General features: G+C 41.4%; 1 protein-coding gene and 1 long non-coding RNA gene across 10 annotated transcripts in view; one reads left to right on the top strand and one right to left on the bottom strand.

Moving 5' to 3' along the window:
- The window catches only part of EIF4ENIF1 (eukaryotic translation initiation factor 4E nuclear import factor 1), a 46,522-nt gene that overhangs the window by 26,594 nt on the left and 4,699 nt on the right, over positions 1 to 15,229 (bottom strand). For 6 of the 9 annotated variants that reach the window (XM_049698046.1, XM_033412864.2, XM_033412863.2 and 3 more), the window contains exons 2-3: positions 14,556 to 14,675; positions 2,221 to 2,294 (exon numbers count right to left, since the gene is read on the bottom strand). In XM_049698046.1, the coding sequence (XP_049554003.1) occupies positions 2,221 to 2,294; positions 14,556 to 14,675 (194 nt within the window). The other 3 variants (XM_033412865.2, XM_049698048.1, XM_033412866.2) reach the window with 3 other exon arrangements.
- Positions 2,301 to 12,092, top strand: LOC125961266 (uncharacterized). The gene is made up of 3 exons (XR_007471717.1): positions 2,301 to 2,494; positions 6,889 to 6,952; positions 11,004 to 12,092. It is a non-coding gene; the product is annotated as an uncharacterized LOC125961266 (long non-coding RNA).

The raw sequence follows: 15,229 nt of genomic DNA, 5'->3' as shown, positions 1-15,229 counted from the left end.
ACTTGCACCATGAATAACACACGTAGTCTAATTTCTACTACTTCAGGTGACAGGTTATGGAAACCCCTTTCCAATATAAAACTTTATGGTTGCCATCAGAATGGTTCTCTCTTTTAAGATGAAAATAAAAACAACTAATAAATTCAGCAATACATTGTTGTTGTTCACATAATAGCAATAGTCACTTGAAAAGCAGTGGTTTGTGCATAAATGAAACATCCAGACCACAAACCTTGGGGTGCATATGGATTATAGTATCTATGCCTGTCCTATACAAAGAAATGCTCCATAAATATTGATTACTCAGTTTACTGAAGATTAGTAAAGGGAGGAAAAAGCCCCTTAATCCTCTTATTGGAAGCAGCTCCTGGAAGGCTTAGTGTATATTTTCCAGAATTTCTATGTACAGTCTCAGTTTTTCCCACAAGTAGGACAGACAGCTATTTAAGAGCCTAAAGTGTGTAGTCTGGGTTTGACTTCGTTACTCCCACACTAATGATGGGGTGGCAGGTGGTACAGTGTGCAGAGGAGAAGCTTTGGAGCCCAACGATCTGGTACCTAACTCTAGCTCTGCTAGGATGAGAAACTCTTTCCTCCATCTCTCTTATTTTCATTATTATTATTAGGCACAATGTCTCCACTTCAGAATCAAAGGGAATATGTGCCCACGATAACTATTTTACACCAAGAAGAAACAGCTGTAACAAGAAAATTCAATTTGAGGCATAAAAAACCTTTACAGCTTTAATGAAGAAAAAACTAAACAAAAACAAAGAAAACCCCCAGCTAATCTGAGACTTAGCAAAAACTCCTAACCAATTAGAATAGCCATTATTCAAGTATCACCCTCACCAGGGGAAAGTGGTGAGGAGTCCAGATTTAGCAACCTTCTGAACTGTCCATGTACAAAATTAAAAAAAGCATGTGCGGGCTTCCCTGGTGGCGCAGTGGCTGGGGGTCCACCTGCCGATGCAGGGGATGCGGGTTCCTGCCCTGGTCCGGGAGGATCCTACATGCTGCGGAGCAGCTGGGCCCATGGGCCGTGGCCGCTGGGCCTACGTGCCCGGAGTCTGTGCTCCACGGCGGGAGGGGCCACGGCAGTGAGAGGTCCACATACCACAAAAAAAGAAAAAAAAAAAGCGTGTGCTAGTCTATCAAAAAATTAAACACTATATATATATTTTTAAAAATGTGGGCCAATATGAACCATCTACCTTGATATTTAAGAAGTGACCTTAGGGCTTCCCTGGTGGCGCAGTGGTTGAGAGTCCGCCTGCCGATGCAGGGGACACGGGTTCATGCCCTGGTCCGAGAAGATCACACATGCCGCGGAGCGGCTGGGCCTGTGAGCCATGGCCGCTGGGCCTGCACGTCCAGAGCCTGTGCTCCGCGACGGGAGAGGCCACGACAGTGAGAGGCCCGCGTACCGGGGAAAAAAAAAAAAGTGACCTTAACGTCTTAAGATAACCATAAGAAGTGCAATGTAGGGTTATTCTAAGAGACTTTCAGACCATTTTTAGCTATAGCCTCCTCAAACCAAAGCTTTCTACCTTATGAAGGAGCCCAAGATGCAAAAGGGCTAATGTGGGGACTTCCTTGGCAGTCCAGTGGTTAAGACTCTGTGCTTCCACTGCAGGGGGCTCAGGTTCCATCCATGGTCAGGGAACTAAGATGCCGCATGCCGTACAGTGCGGCGAAAACAAAAAAAAACAAACCACCCCAAAAAATCTGAACGGCTCTCTTGTTTGGGGGTGAGGGGTGGGGGACTGATAGAAGGCCCAGAGTCCTCCTGATCGTCCTGCCCCAGGCAGGCCCTGGAAGGACCCTCAAAGCACAGTGCAAAAAACCACTGGTAGAGAGAAAAGACTCTGGTCAGGACTCCTGTGTTCAAGTCTTAATTCTGCTTTTTGACAAGGTGCCTTTGACCAATGTGTCATTTTCTAGTTTTAGTTTCATCACCAGTTAGTTGAAAGAGAATTGGTTTAGTTGTCCTTAGAGTTCCTTGCAGCTTAAATCTCTGAATTTCAGCTAATTAATAACAAAGCCGATGAAGACAGTGCAGTGAGATGCTATTTAGTCATGTTCATAGCTTACGTGCAATTTATTTGTGTGGAAGCCCAATGTCATTACCCCTGAAATCTCCCCACTCGTAATTCCAGCAAAACAATACAACTCCATTTATTAAGTTTGGTGTAACAAGAAGTTGACCCCCACAGATACCTGTCATATTTCTCAGAGAGGCACGAAGGCCTTTGTTTGGAATGAGGGCGTTCTTTAATATCCAAAAGCTCCTCCTAGAAAGAGAAATCATATGGTGATTTTGAACAATATTTCTTGGGCCACATATTTTCAACTTATTTTTGTTATCAGTAACTGACTGTCTACCTTAAGCAGTTCATACAGTTCTTATTTATTTATACCCTGACTTATTCCAGAAAGAACCAGAGTCAGCTCAAGGTTCTCAGCAGAAGCTCAAGCAGAATTGGCAAATAACGTAAGTGATCAGTTTATTGCTAAAACACACTCTCTCATAAACTTCTGTCCAATAATACACCCCACAACACTGAACGCTGATCAAGGCATGGTAGCTTTAGGCTTACATAAAACCTTCAGCTATTCTGACTGGTCTTAAATGCATTAGATGCCAACTTACAAAGGGACAGATTTTTTTTTTTTTTAATGTACATGGTCCTTTACCCCTAAATACTTCAGTGCCTGTTTCCTAAAAATGAGCATATTCTTTCACAGCCTTTTTTTGTGGCTCCATGAGAGAATTAAGCCCTATAGAAAATAATTTGAGTGACTATTTTTCCATTCTCCCAAGGATTATACTTGGCCAGTATCACTTTAGATGCACAGGAGAGAAGAGAATCTATTACATACAATGGATGCCTTAGGGCATAAGGGCTCACTTCTGCAGAACCTGGTTGAGAAGTGTTGTCAGTTTTATACAACCAGTTATCAATAACACTTTATCCCTCTGGATTCCAATTTTGTCAAATGACCCAATAATGTCCTTTATATTACCTTTTATTAGAATCTAACACAGGATCCAGTCTAGAACCAGATATTGGTTGTCATGTCTCTTTGGTCTCTAATCTGGAACATTTCTACAACTTCTTTTGTCTTTTATGACATCAGCATTTCTAAAGAATAAAGCCTACTTTTTTTTTTTTTAAAAAAAGAACATTATTCATTTTAGGTTTGTCTAATGTTTCTTCATGATTAGATTGAGGGTAAGCATCTCTGGAGCAGAATACTAACCTAAGAGATGTCCACCTCAGAGCATCACCTCTGGATGCCTATGTCACCCATGTGCCCCTCATCAGTGATGTTAACTTGACGTTAACCACCTGGTCAAGGTATTCTCCAGTTTTACTCTTTAGTTACTACATTCCCATTTGCAATCAGTATGCAATCTGTGGGGAGACACTTTAAAATCATCCAAATATTCTAGCCTTCATCAAAATTTCCCCATAAATTTAGCATCTACTGGTGATTCTGAGCCAAACCAATATTGATTTTTCAACTGTAGGCCTCCCTCCATAATTACCAGTCAGGCACTTGGCATTCCACTGTAAATACAAACCCTCCCTTCTCCCCCTTTTATTTACCTATTTATTATTGACATGGGCTCACAGATTCCCAGCTTTTCCAATGGTCTATAATTCATTAATGTCCTTAATTATTTTGGTGCTCAAATTGAGAGTCTCTTCAAGCAGGCTCCTGCATCCTTTTGACATGCCCCATCATTTTTTAAAAGCACTTTCTTACTTTCTATCTTATGTTGTACTCATCCTGTCCTAACCCCAGAGTCAGCCATTTCTTGAGAAATCCAAGTTCCTTTAAGTGGGGAATAGTATAATAAATCAAGATTTGGGAACTGGGTATCCTCATTTGCTTCTAGGCCCTCTCAGCAGAACTAGGAAATATGTGCGGTTATATATGCACACGTGTGCACACACGCACACCTGCTCATACACATGCGTATACACAAAACCACTGCGTCCTTTTTATATAAACATTTTCATAGTAAAGTTAAAAACAGCAATTCCCAGGGCTTCCCTGGTGGTGCAGTGGTTGAGAGTCCACCTGCCGATGCAGGGGACATGGGTTCGTGCCCCGGTCCGGGAAGATCCCACACGCTGCGAGCGGCTGGCCCCGTGAGCCATGGCCGCTGGGCCTGCGCGTCCGGAGCCTGTGCTCCACAACGGGAGAGGCCGCAGCGGTGAGAGGCCCGCGTACCGCAAAAAAAAAACCCCAGCAATTCCCAAACTCTCAGTACCAGTAAAATGCTACAACTGCCTTGCAAAAAAGCATATACCATTGTGCTGTGGCCTCTCCAACACCCCCGTCACAGGCCTCACAACAGAATGCTTGCTGCTTCTCTGATCACTGCTTCCCATATCTTGGGGTAAATACGGAGGGATAGAGTTACGCTCTCAGCCTACAGGAATCACAGCATATAAGCATGCCATGAAGTTACTCAGTATCTTCAGACAACTGAGGCACCTAAATGTTTTCTCCATTAGGTGAGAAATAGCAAAATGCCCTAGAACAAGATGACATTTTAGTTTTAAAACCAGAATATCAATTATTTACATTTATTTAGGATTCATTTATGAATTATGTCTTATTAATTGGGTAGATATACCTAGAAAAATTTGGAAGTCTGAGATAAACAGAATTCCAAATATAAGAAAATGTCTAAAGGCTACTCAAAATTCTGAAAAAACTGTCGAAGTACTGACATACCACCTGCAAATTGCCAGTAGAGACTGGAGTCCAGTGAAATCTGCATGGTGAACACAGTGTCAGAAGGGCAGGGGTGACACAAATTTGGTGGTGAGGGGTGGGGAGGATGGACCAATAGTAGTTATGATGATTGCAGATGCAACAATACAGAAATCCTAAGAACAGTAGGGCTTAAAACATTTTCCAGTAAAAACAGGAAGGACCTTGCAATATAGGAAATACTTATACACTACAGGAAAAAACACTGCAAAGCAATCTTCTGCTATTAGAAGCAACTCAAAGATTATTACATATCCCCTCGCTCCACCACCCTCAAATCCAAATATTAAACTAAGAATCCTAGTATACTATTAAACCAAGGGCAATATATTTCATACCTAAATATGTATATTCTCAATATACAAAAAGTTTCTAAACAATGAGGCTCTGTTTGAAACTTTTAACTCCAAATGATAATAGGGAGCCCAAGTGATAGGTGTTCTCTATTATTACTGCAGCTGTTTGCTGAAATGCTAATGATTTTATCTATTTATTTAGGAGTCAACTTGCAAAGATTAAAATTTTAACACAGCCGCAAAACATGTAGATGGACCAAAATGTTCTATTTGCGGGGATCAAAAAATATTTGAACAAAGGTAAAAAAAAAGCCTTACAAAAAAGGAAAATGAGGAGGCTAAGGAGAGATGACAACTAAATGTAATATGGTCTCCTGGATGGAATCCTGGAACAGAAAAAGGACATTGGTTTAAAACTAAGGAAATGTGACTAAAGTATGGACTTTAGTTAATCACAATGTATCAACATTGTTAATTGTAATAACTGTACCATACCAATATAAGATATGTTTCCAGCTTTTCTGTAAATCTGACTGTTCAAAAAAATAAAGTTTACCCCTGTCTCATACTATATACAAAAAGAAACTCAAAATGTATCAAAGACTTAAACATATGAGCTATGACTATAAAACTCTTAGAAGAAGACATAGGTATAAATCTTCATGACCTTGGATTAAGCATGTTATTTAGCTATGACAACAAAAGCCTAAGCAACCAAAGAAAAAAGATAAATTTGACTTCAAATTTAGAAATTTTTTTGCTTCCTATGACACTGTCAAGAAAGTGAAATGACAACCCATGGGACAGAAAAAAATATTTACAAATCACGTATCTGATAAGAGTCTAGAACATAGAGAGAACACGTACAACTCAACAACAAAAAGACAATAACCCAATTTAAAAAACAGGTAAAAGATCAATAGATTTTTCTCCAAAGATACACAAATGGCCAACAAACACATGAAAGATGTTCAACACCATTAGTCATCAGGCAAATGCAAGTCAAAACCACAGCGAGATACCATGTAATGGCTACTAGGATGGCTATTTTTAAAAAAAGGGAAAATAAGTATTAACAAGGATGTAGAGAAACTAGAACCTTCTAACATTGCTGATGGGAATGGAAAATGGTGTGGCTGCTGTGGAAAATGGTGGCAGTTCTTCAAAAACTTAAACACAGTTACCACATGATCCAGCAATCCCACTCCTAGTTATAAACCAAAGAAAAATGAAAAATTATGTTCACACAAAAACCTCGTACACAAATGCTCACAGCATTATTCACAACAGCCAAAAAGTTTAAACAACCCATGTGTCCATCAAATGATAAATGGTTAAACAAAATGTGGTAAACCTATACAATTAATATTTAGCAACAAAACAGAATAAAGTACTCATACATGGTACAACATGAACCTTGAAAACACTACGTTAAGTGTAAGAAGTCAGACATAAGACGCCACATACCGTAGATTCTCTTTATATGCAACGTTCAAAATGGGTAAATCCATTGAGTCAGAAAGTAGGTTAATGGTTGCCAGGGCCTGGGGCAAGGGGATAAGGGGCAGGGGTGATTGTTAATGGGTAGTTTGTTTGCCAAGATGAAAATATTCTGGATTAGATAGTAGTGATGGTTGTACAACTCTGTGAATTTACTAAAAACCACTAAATGGTACACTTTAAAAGGGGTGAATTTTATGTATGTGAATTCTATCTCAAAAAAAATTTTTTTAAGTAAATTAAACTAAGAGGTTTAGTTACCAGAGGTTAATGTTTTGTTTAATTTCTCTTGTTACAGACTTACTGCTCTAATCACAGATTTATAAATGCCAACTACCCTTGGATACAAAAGAGTGGCTCAGGTTGGTAAAAATGTTTTAATTTTCCCTCCCATATTATTCCAGTTTTCTTTGTTGACTTTATACGCTTGGCGTATTCTAGGTGTGAATGCTCAATGTACAAACTTGACAGGCCTGTAAGAGCACAAAGTGGAACAGAGGGCGAGTTGCACACAGGCATCAACCACGCCAGCAGCACCGACTGTGCCACGGTATGCCTCTAACCAAATGCAATGTCCAAAACACAGCCCACCTGTCTACAGAGGATGAAGAGCAATTTTCTTTATTAATAGGCTGAGAACTGGGGAAACAAAACAATTCTTGGATTGAATAGCTCCTAGGAATAACTTTAAACATCTAGGTCAAACTACAGGTACTGTTCTTAAGAGCAGGGCTTCTTAAACCAGTTTCACAGCATCAAGGAAACCATACACAAAACGCATTTGTGCAATTTCTGCAATGAGTGTTCATCTCCAATGGTTATCCAAAGACCTCCAATGGACCCCACAGTGATTAAAAAGTAGTGCTTTAAACCAATCACGTTTCTCAAAATGTGGCCCAAGGTCCACCCCAACATTTAGGGAAAAATGAGATCCTCCTCATTGGGTTTAGAGAACTAAACCTGTTACCTTCAGCAATGTCTTAAGTTGCTTAAGATGGTATCCCAGCTTGAGAGGATCCCCCAGTTAAGTGCGGAGGAGAGAAACCATACGCTAAGTCAACACAGAGTTTGCTCTTTCATAACTGTCCACAGAACACTTCCTGTGTGCCATGCTTAGTGGCTAGCACAGGCAGATGACTGTGGTCCCTGGCCCCACTGCTCTCCAATCTCTCAAAAGAAGTCTTCTTGAACTTGCCATCTCAAAGAGTCCTTAACAGCAACTATTCCTGGAAAGGAATCCCTCTGGGATATTTTCAAAGAAAACCTTCAAGTTTGGCTAAAGGCAAAATACTTCCAAGTGCCCATTTTGAACTGGGAGTGCTCCTTCCCTATGAGTATTTCAGGAGGGAATGTGAGATTACCCTTTTGTAGAGTCCCGACAATCCACAGAAACTTACATCGTGAACAAGTTCACTAAAATTATCGTCTGGACAAGAGAAGGGTTATCAACAGAGACCTTAATTTTTGCATAGGTTACTAAAACCTGACCAGGCAAGAACAAGCTGCTAATTGGCTAAGAGTCCCACACCCAAGGAAGTATAAACACATTTTCTTAGTTTTAGCAGCCTTCCTTAAAGAAAATGTGTCAAGTCTTCCCAAAGAGTCTATTTGGGAATTACTAATATGGACACCCACTTTCAGTGATCAGAATTAAAGTAGAAAGCAAATGATGTGAGTATAAGCCCAAAGCAACAGTGGTTAAAACCTTATACAGTTTCTTTCTGCAGAAATCCCCTGCAGAAGCAGCTATGCATTCTGATGACAATCTATTATAGAATTTCACACAAGTCACTTATAGAAGGAGATGAAAGGGGAAATGTTCTTTACCTCCGTGAGCTGAATTCAATTCACAAGAGTAAAAAGCCCAACTTTTTATGATTACCGTGGATATTGTTATTTTACTGTTAGTGGTCTGAGCGCCGTAGAAGTGCCCCAGTATCTCACCTATGTGTGCCTGGCTCTTCCTAAAGAAGGCACATGTCCCTGGAGCAGCGCTTGGGTTGGGTCCCCCTTTGACCTCCTCTTCTAGTCCCCACCCTCCACACACCCACTAACATTGGGCTTGGCCCATCAGTCTCTCAGATGGTTGCTGACTGACCTGATATTTCAATCTATGAGTCACATGACTTTTCTGAAAGGCTTAGAAAGCTTTTAAAAATAGATCACAATGGGGTAATGGCATTCATAGATGACAGCCAGGGCAATGGTGAACGAATGACACAGGGGGTGCCTGAGATACCTTCCACCATCCCCCATTCATGAGGTTTGCTGCTAAAGGGGCACCGTTTAGAACAGTTCTTACAGGCAGGTCAGGATGCAAACTGGATCCTGCAGAGCTCATAAGCAGGACTCAGCACCTGGATTCACCCAAGCCTCTAATGGTGTCTGATTTGATGCAAAGACTTTCTTCTATTGAAAGGATTTATGTGAAGCTAAGAAAATGGGAATAGGGAAAAAAAAAAAAAAGGAAACCCTGCTTTTTCTGTTGATCTGGCCAACACAATAAAAATAAACCTTGGCTTTTAAATGCGTTTATACAACCGATAAAAGCAATGTAAAACATGAAGTAAGCAGGTAAATAAGTACCAGAAGGAAACTTATGAAAATCATTTTTAGGGTGGTAGCATTACATCTTCATAGTGCTTTCTGGTTTCATATTAAAATGGAGATGGTTACTGTGACATTTAGAAAATAAGCACCTTGATCTAAAGGTGGTATCTAAAGAAGCTATCTTTCAGTATCTCCCCCTACCTTTATTACATCATAAGCAGTTTTTTTTTTTGCGGTACACGGGCCTCTCACTGTTGTGGCCTCTCCCGTTGCGGAGCACAGGCTCCGGGACGCGCAGGCTCACGGGCCCAGCCGCTCCGCGGCATGTAGGATCTTCCCGGACCGGGGCACGAACCCGTGTCCCCTGCATCGGCAGGCAGACTCTCAACCACTGCGCCACCAGGGAAGCCCCCATCATAAGCAGTTTTTAACACTTATTGTGTACCAGCCACTTTTCTAAGCACTTAATATTCATTTTCTCATTTATTCCCCACAAAAATCCTATGGGTTAGATACTATTCTATCTGCATTTTACAGGGGAAAAAGATGAGAGTCAGAGAAGTTGAGAATATGACTGAAGGCAACACAGGTTAAGTAGGTGGAAGAGTGGGGGATCCCAAACCAGGCAGTGGGGCTCAGTGGCCCCTTATCCTCTCCTCTCCAGTGATTCTCTTGAGAGGACAGGGGAAGGTGCCCAACCCCTCTCAGCAGCTTTGTCACTCAGTGTTGGGTCTGTCCCAGTCCAGTGGGACTGCTGGGAACCCTGAACGAACTGCCAACTCCTCGGGCAGGCTCCCCTTAGGCCAGCTCCTCTTACAGCACCCCTTCCTGAACCAAAGATTTAGGAAGGGGTGCTAGAACCACAGATTTCTATGTCAGACGTTCCAATTGTGAAATTACTGGCTCATTATCTAGCTAGAAGTTCCCACCATGAGGAAGGAGGAGAGGATACCCAAGGGGGCAAGGGCCCTTAATCCCAACTTTTCAAGATGACTTAAAATCGGAACAGGTACGAAAGAGCAGTCAGAAGACAGTATCTATGGTGTTGCCAGCCAGCCCCCTCTAAGAACTTCCAGTCAGGTTTCTGGACAGCTGAAACATTAACATGGTATCATGATTTTTGGTACCACAATTCTGCCTTCCCCCATATAAACAGGCACCCCTATTTTTATACTAGCTTAGAAGTTTATAGCTAAGTGCCTCACTGAAATGCCACCTGTTAGAGCCTACTATTCAACTCAGTTTATGAGATACCCGTGAAGTTATCAAATGAGATCTTTGTATAGCAAAAACTGACCATCGGACTACTGATTTCAACCTAGAATTTAAATCAAAGAGTATTCTCAAAGGCTTGACTTCAAGTCTTGCAAATGATTCTCTCCAAGAAGGCTAGAAGGATTACTCAAATCAGTCCAATTCAGTTGCTTGTCTGTTTTCTTAATGATTTTAAAGCAAAGACAGGGAATTCTCTGGTGGTCCAGTGGCTAGGACTTGGTGCTTTCACTGCTGGGGCCCGGGTTCAATCCCTGGCCAGGGAACTAAGATCCTGCAAGCTGTGTGGCATGGCCAAAACAAACAAAACAAAACAAAGAAACAAAGCAAAGACACAAACATGGCTGTACCACTGTGACCAACTGCCCATCAGCCACAAATTAGGGTGGGCTCCTTTAAAGATCCCTACAATGACAAATAAAATGGTGCCAATTTATAACTGGTCAAGGCAATGAAGAGCACACAGGTATAGCTCAGATAATCCAACACCTATTTTTCAGCTGGTAGATTTAACATGCATGGTTAACAATGGTCAGTATCAAGCTGAATATTCTGAGTGTCCTCCGCTTTTATTCCGTGTCCAACTGGCAGGTGACTGCATTCAACAAGGAGTCAGTGGCAAGCTACAGGAGCAAAGAAGAAAGCACAAAGTACGTAATACTTTGTGATCTAAGAAGATCAGTCTGTTCGCTTGAAGAAAAAAACATGGATCTGAATAGTGGGACAGGCCAAAGCATTTCTATTTTGTACTTCAAGCAGAAGATGGTATCACTGATAGAAGAGCAGGTACTACATCTCAAGAACTGGTAAACAAGGACCACTGATGAAGGTAAGAAAAAGCTGAATGAGTCCCAAACTTTTTCCACTAATAAGCCTCACTACCTCCTGTTTTCTAAACTAATGGTTCTCAAACTTGAATCTGAGTCAGAATTCTCTGAATTACTTGTTATTCAGCCAGTGATGGCTGGCCCTAACCCTAGAGTTTGATTCAATACCTCTGAGATGGGGCCCGAGATTTTGTATTTCTAACAATTTACCAGATGATACTAAATGGTAGTTTTGAGGACCACACTTTGAGAACCACTGTCTAAACCATTTTTAATCCATGACTTTTGATGTGAGACCCCAGTCTATAACCTCCCAAAGTCCTTCAACATAATGCAATCACTTTAGAAAAATTGCACATTTGAATACTACCAAAACATAGCTTTTGATCTTAGGAATCTGGCCTGGCAAAATGGACCTGAGTGGGTTTATAAATTAAGGGCTCAAGACCCTCAGGATAGCAGGTGCATATAATAAAGCTACTCATAACCATCCAAATTAATAATCACTGAGGCTTAGTAGTAGGCCTGAAAATTCCCAATGTGACCCTAACCTGAGTTCCTGAGACATTCATAGAAACACAATGGACACCAACTGAACCCTGGGGAGTAACTATGCACCTGAGTTGCTTGACAACATCAACACCATATTTCAAGTTCTCCACAGAAGACTAAAGCCTTGCTACTCAAAGCATGGTCAGTGGACCAGCAGAATGGGCACCACCTGGGAGCTGGTTAAGAGGCCACATTTTCAAGTCCACCCCTGCCCTAACAATCAGAATTCACACTTTACCAAGGTTCACAGCTGATCCCCAGACACATTAAGGTTTGAGAAGCTAGCTGGACTAAAGGATGTCCTACCACACAGGAAACTCTGGTCTGTTACCTTGAAAAGCACTCGCCAAACATCTGAACTCCTCCACCTGCATAGGGAAAAAACCTCGAATTCTGAACAGACTATTCACGTTATCCCATAAAACAACTGAATACTACTAAGTGGAGAAGGGTCAAAGCTTAAGAAACCCTCTCATCTGGCCAGTGTTTTCTTGACCCTGTAGTTAATTACAAATCCCTCAATTACAAAAGTTTTCAGACAAGACATCACTTACAAAAATCACTGAGAACAGTTTCCTTCTACTGCTTCTAAACTTTCTAGCTTGTGAACCTGAAGTGGCAGAAACATTACTAAATGTTTTATTTATTCCAATAGTTTGATCCCAGTATGTATATAGGGAGTACGATGGCTCAAATATTATTCCAGTTGTGGAACCAAAAGGCATTTATTATAGTGCTCAGAACATAGGACTGTTTCAAACTTCCTTCAAAAGGAAAAAGGCTTAGTTTGCCTCAAATCCCACATAAAATTACCAGAGTGTTGAGAAACATATATATGAAAGCACTACCCTAATACCCCAACACTGCCTAAACATGACCCTAAAATTGCCATTAACTAAGTACTCTTGAATGAAGTGGAAAGTAAAACTATTTCTAACTAAATTGGGGAGAGAAGACCATTGAATGTAAACTTAACTGTCAACCTAAAAATTTCTTTAAGGCACATTTATCTAAGCATGGCAGAATTCTGAGGTTGGATTGTCAAAAATGGGCAATATTGAGCTTCTCAGTCTTTACTGTAGACATATATAAGTTCCACACTAAGAAAGACTAATAATATCTTCCTAAAAATGACTTATGCATAAAGATGCATATACATTAAAGATGAAATATACATACTACCCTCTGATGAGTGTGTGACAGTGATTCAAAAGCCTCTATGCCTGGACTCTACACATAAAGTACCAGTCAGAACTTTTATTCAAAAACTGCTGGGAGACCTGAATTCACATGAGCTTATATCAATAAGAGCAGTTTAAATCACTTTCCCTTCATTTAATAAGCTTTTCTCCATTCAGATTTCAGCTGTCAACATTTTAGGTAATGAATTTAAGTTGTGAAATACTATACAAGCACTCTCAGGTTTGAGGGGAACTATATTTGGGAAGACCAAATCTGAATGAAGAAGTAAAGTGCTTTCTCTCAACTCACATTCTGTCATGCCAAAACAGATTGTATTAATACAGCAATTAACCAAAACTCTTTTACACCTGAAAACACTCTTTTCCTCAAGTTTTTTTTTTTAATGCTAAAAATGAATATTACTCCAATAGCATCGGATAGTTTATCAAGTAGTTAAGAGTAGTAGCATCAGTACACAAACAAAGCCCGAGTTTAAAATACTAACCAATCAGTATTCTGGGAAGCCAGGGATGATAACCACGTTAGAATCCTTGATGGGGTTCACACCAGGGAAATAACAGATATGGGCCCAACTAGGACACAACCCTTCCCGTCAACAGTCCCATGCACATTTTATGTACTCCAGTTCAACACAGTTCAGTGCACTAGGAGAATTCACTGCTCCAGTCAACCTCTTCAGAAATGTTCAGTAGCCCACAGGACAGTGAAACAATAGCTTCAATAAATATACAACCTTCAGGTGATTCCTCCTCCCCCACCCCCCTGAAAGAGGAGATATCTGGAGGAGTTTTAAATCACCACAAGTTTTTAGCTTGAAGTCTTAACTTTTGTTGAGTCCATATGCATTTTACAACAGGAAGTAAAAAAAAAAAAAAAGAATTAAAAAATCTGGTTACCCTAGGCAAGCACACCAGAGTATTCCTGTGGGGAGTTCGCCTCTCAAGGAAACATCAATACAGAGGACACTGATTTCTGTGAGGCATCCCAGAGCTGAAATCCTTACTCTATGGAATGTAAGTCAATAACACATCAATTACACAGCTGTTACAGAATTTGTCTGCCAACATATACTGATCCACAAATTCACACAGGGAATATCGAGCCAATATTCCCTTCACCTGAAGGCTACTTAGGGGCAAATTCTAGTTTAAACTCTGGGTATTCACACTGCAGAAGAAAGTTCAAAGCAATGCTTTACTAAATCTAGTTAATATTTAGTTCACATAGTGAGTCAGAATGAGACTACCACTTTAAATAATACTAATGAAATTCCTACACAATGTTACTAATCTCCTCACCTATAAAACACTATTTCATTAATAACAAAGCATACTTTTTTTTTTTTTTTTTTTTTTTTTGCGGTACGCGGGCCTCTCACTGCTGTGGCCTCTCCCGCTGCGGAGCACAGGCTCCAGACGCGCAGGCCCAGCGGCCATGGCCCACGGGCCCAGCCACTCCGCGGCACGTGGGATCCTCCCGGACCAGGGCACGAACCCGCGCCCCCCGCATCGGCAGGCGGACTCCCAACCACTGCGCCACCAGGGAAGCCCACAAAGCCTACTTTTGTATAGCGATGCGGGGATTTGGAGGCCGGTTGCTTCTTCAGGTCAAGGAAGGCGTCTCCATTTTCTGTTTCACCCACACTTCTATCCATGGCTCCTTGGTCTACAGTTCTTTGCACCTGGAAGAAATCAGCACAAAACTATCACTGAGAACAATAAATTTTCATAAGTCCTGACTGTTTAAGAAACGGAAATTCATATCTCTTAGACTGACTGCCTTTAAAAAACCCTCACCCAACAATTACGCTATAAACCAGAACCCACTTAGGGTTCTTAGATACCTCTTAGATACTTAGATACCTCTTCTATCAAAGAGCTAAGCATCACAGGATAAGGAAAGAAGAGGTGCAACATGCCCAAATCAGGGTCCACCCTTTAAGCAGTTTTAATACAAAAAGAAACCAACATTAGTCACTGCCACCCGTGAGGGCCGTTCAGGCAGTAGTGGGGAAGTTTCTCGTAGTGGGGGCAGGTAGGAGACTGGCTGGAGCTGGGGATCCGGGAAGTCGGGCAGTGGTAAAGTGCCTGTCACTTGCCAATGGACGGCGCCAGCTGCCCCTTGTTACCGGAGGCCAGGGACTGGGGACGGGGCCAGAGCGCCCCTCACTAGGCCAGCCGCACCTGTGGACATGTCAGGGGAGCCCCTGGCAAGGAAGGGGCGAGCGCAGGCTTC

The sequence above is a fragment of the Orcinus orca genome, chromosome 15, assembly GCF_937001465.1.
Source record: "Orcinus orca chromosome 15, mOrcOrc1.1, whole genome shotgun sequence".
In the NCBI taxonomy this organism is placed as follows: domain Eukaryota; kingdom Metazoa; phylum Chordata; class Mammalia; order Artiodactyla; family Delphinidae; genus Orcinus; species Orcinus orca.
The sequence above is the reverse complement of the archived record's forward strand: the minus strand, read 5'-3'. Positions and strand labels throughout refer to the sequence as shown.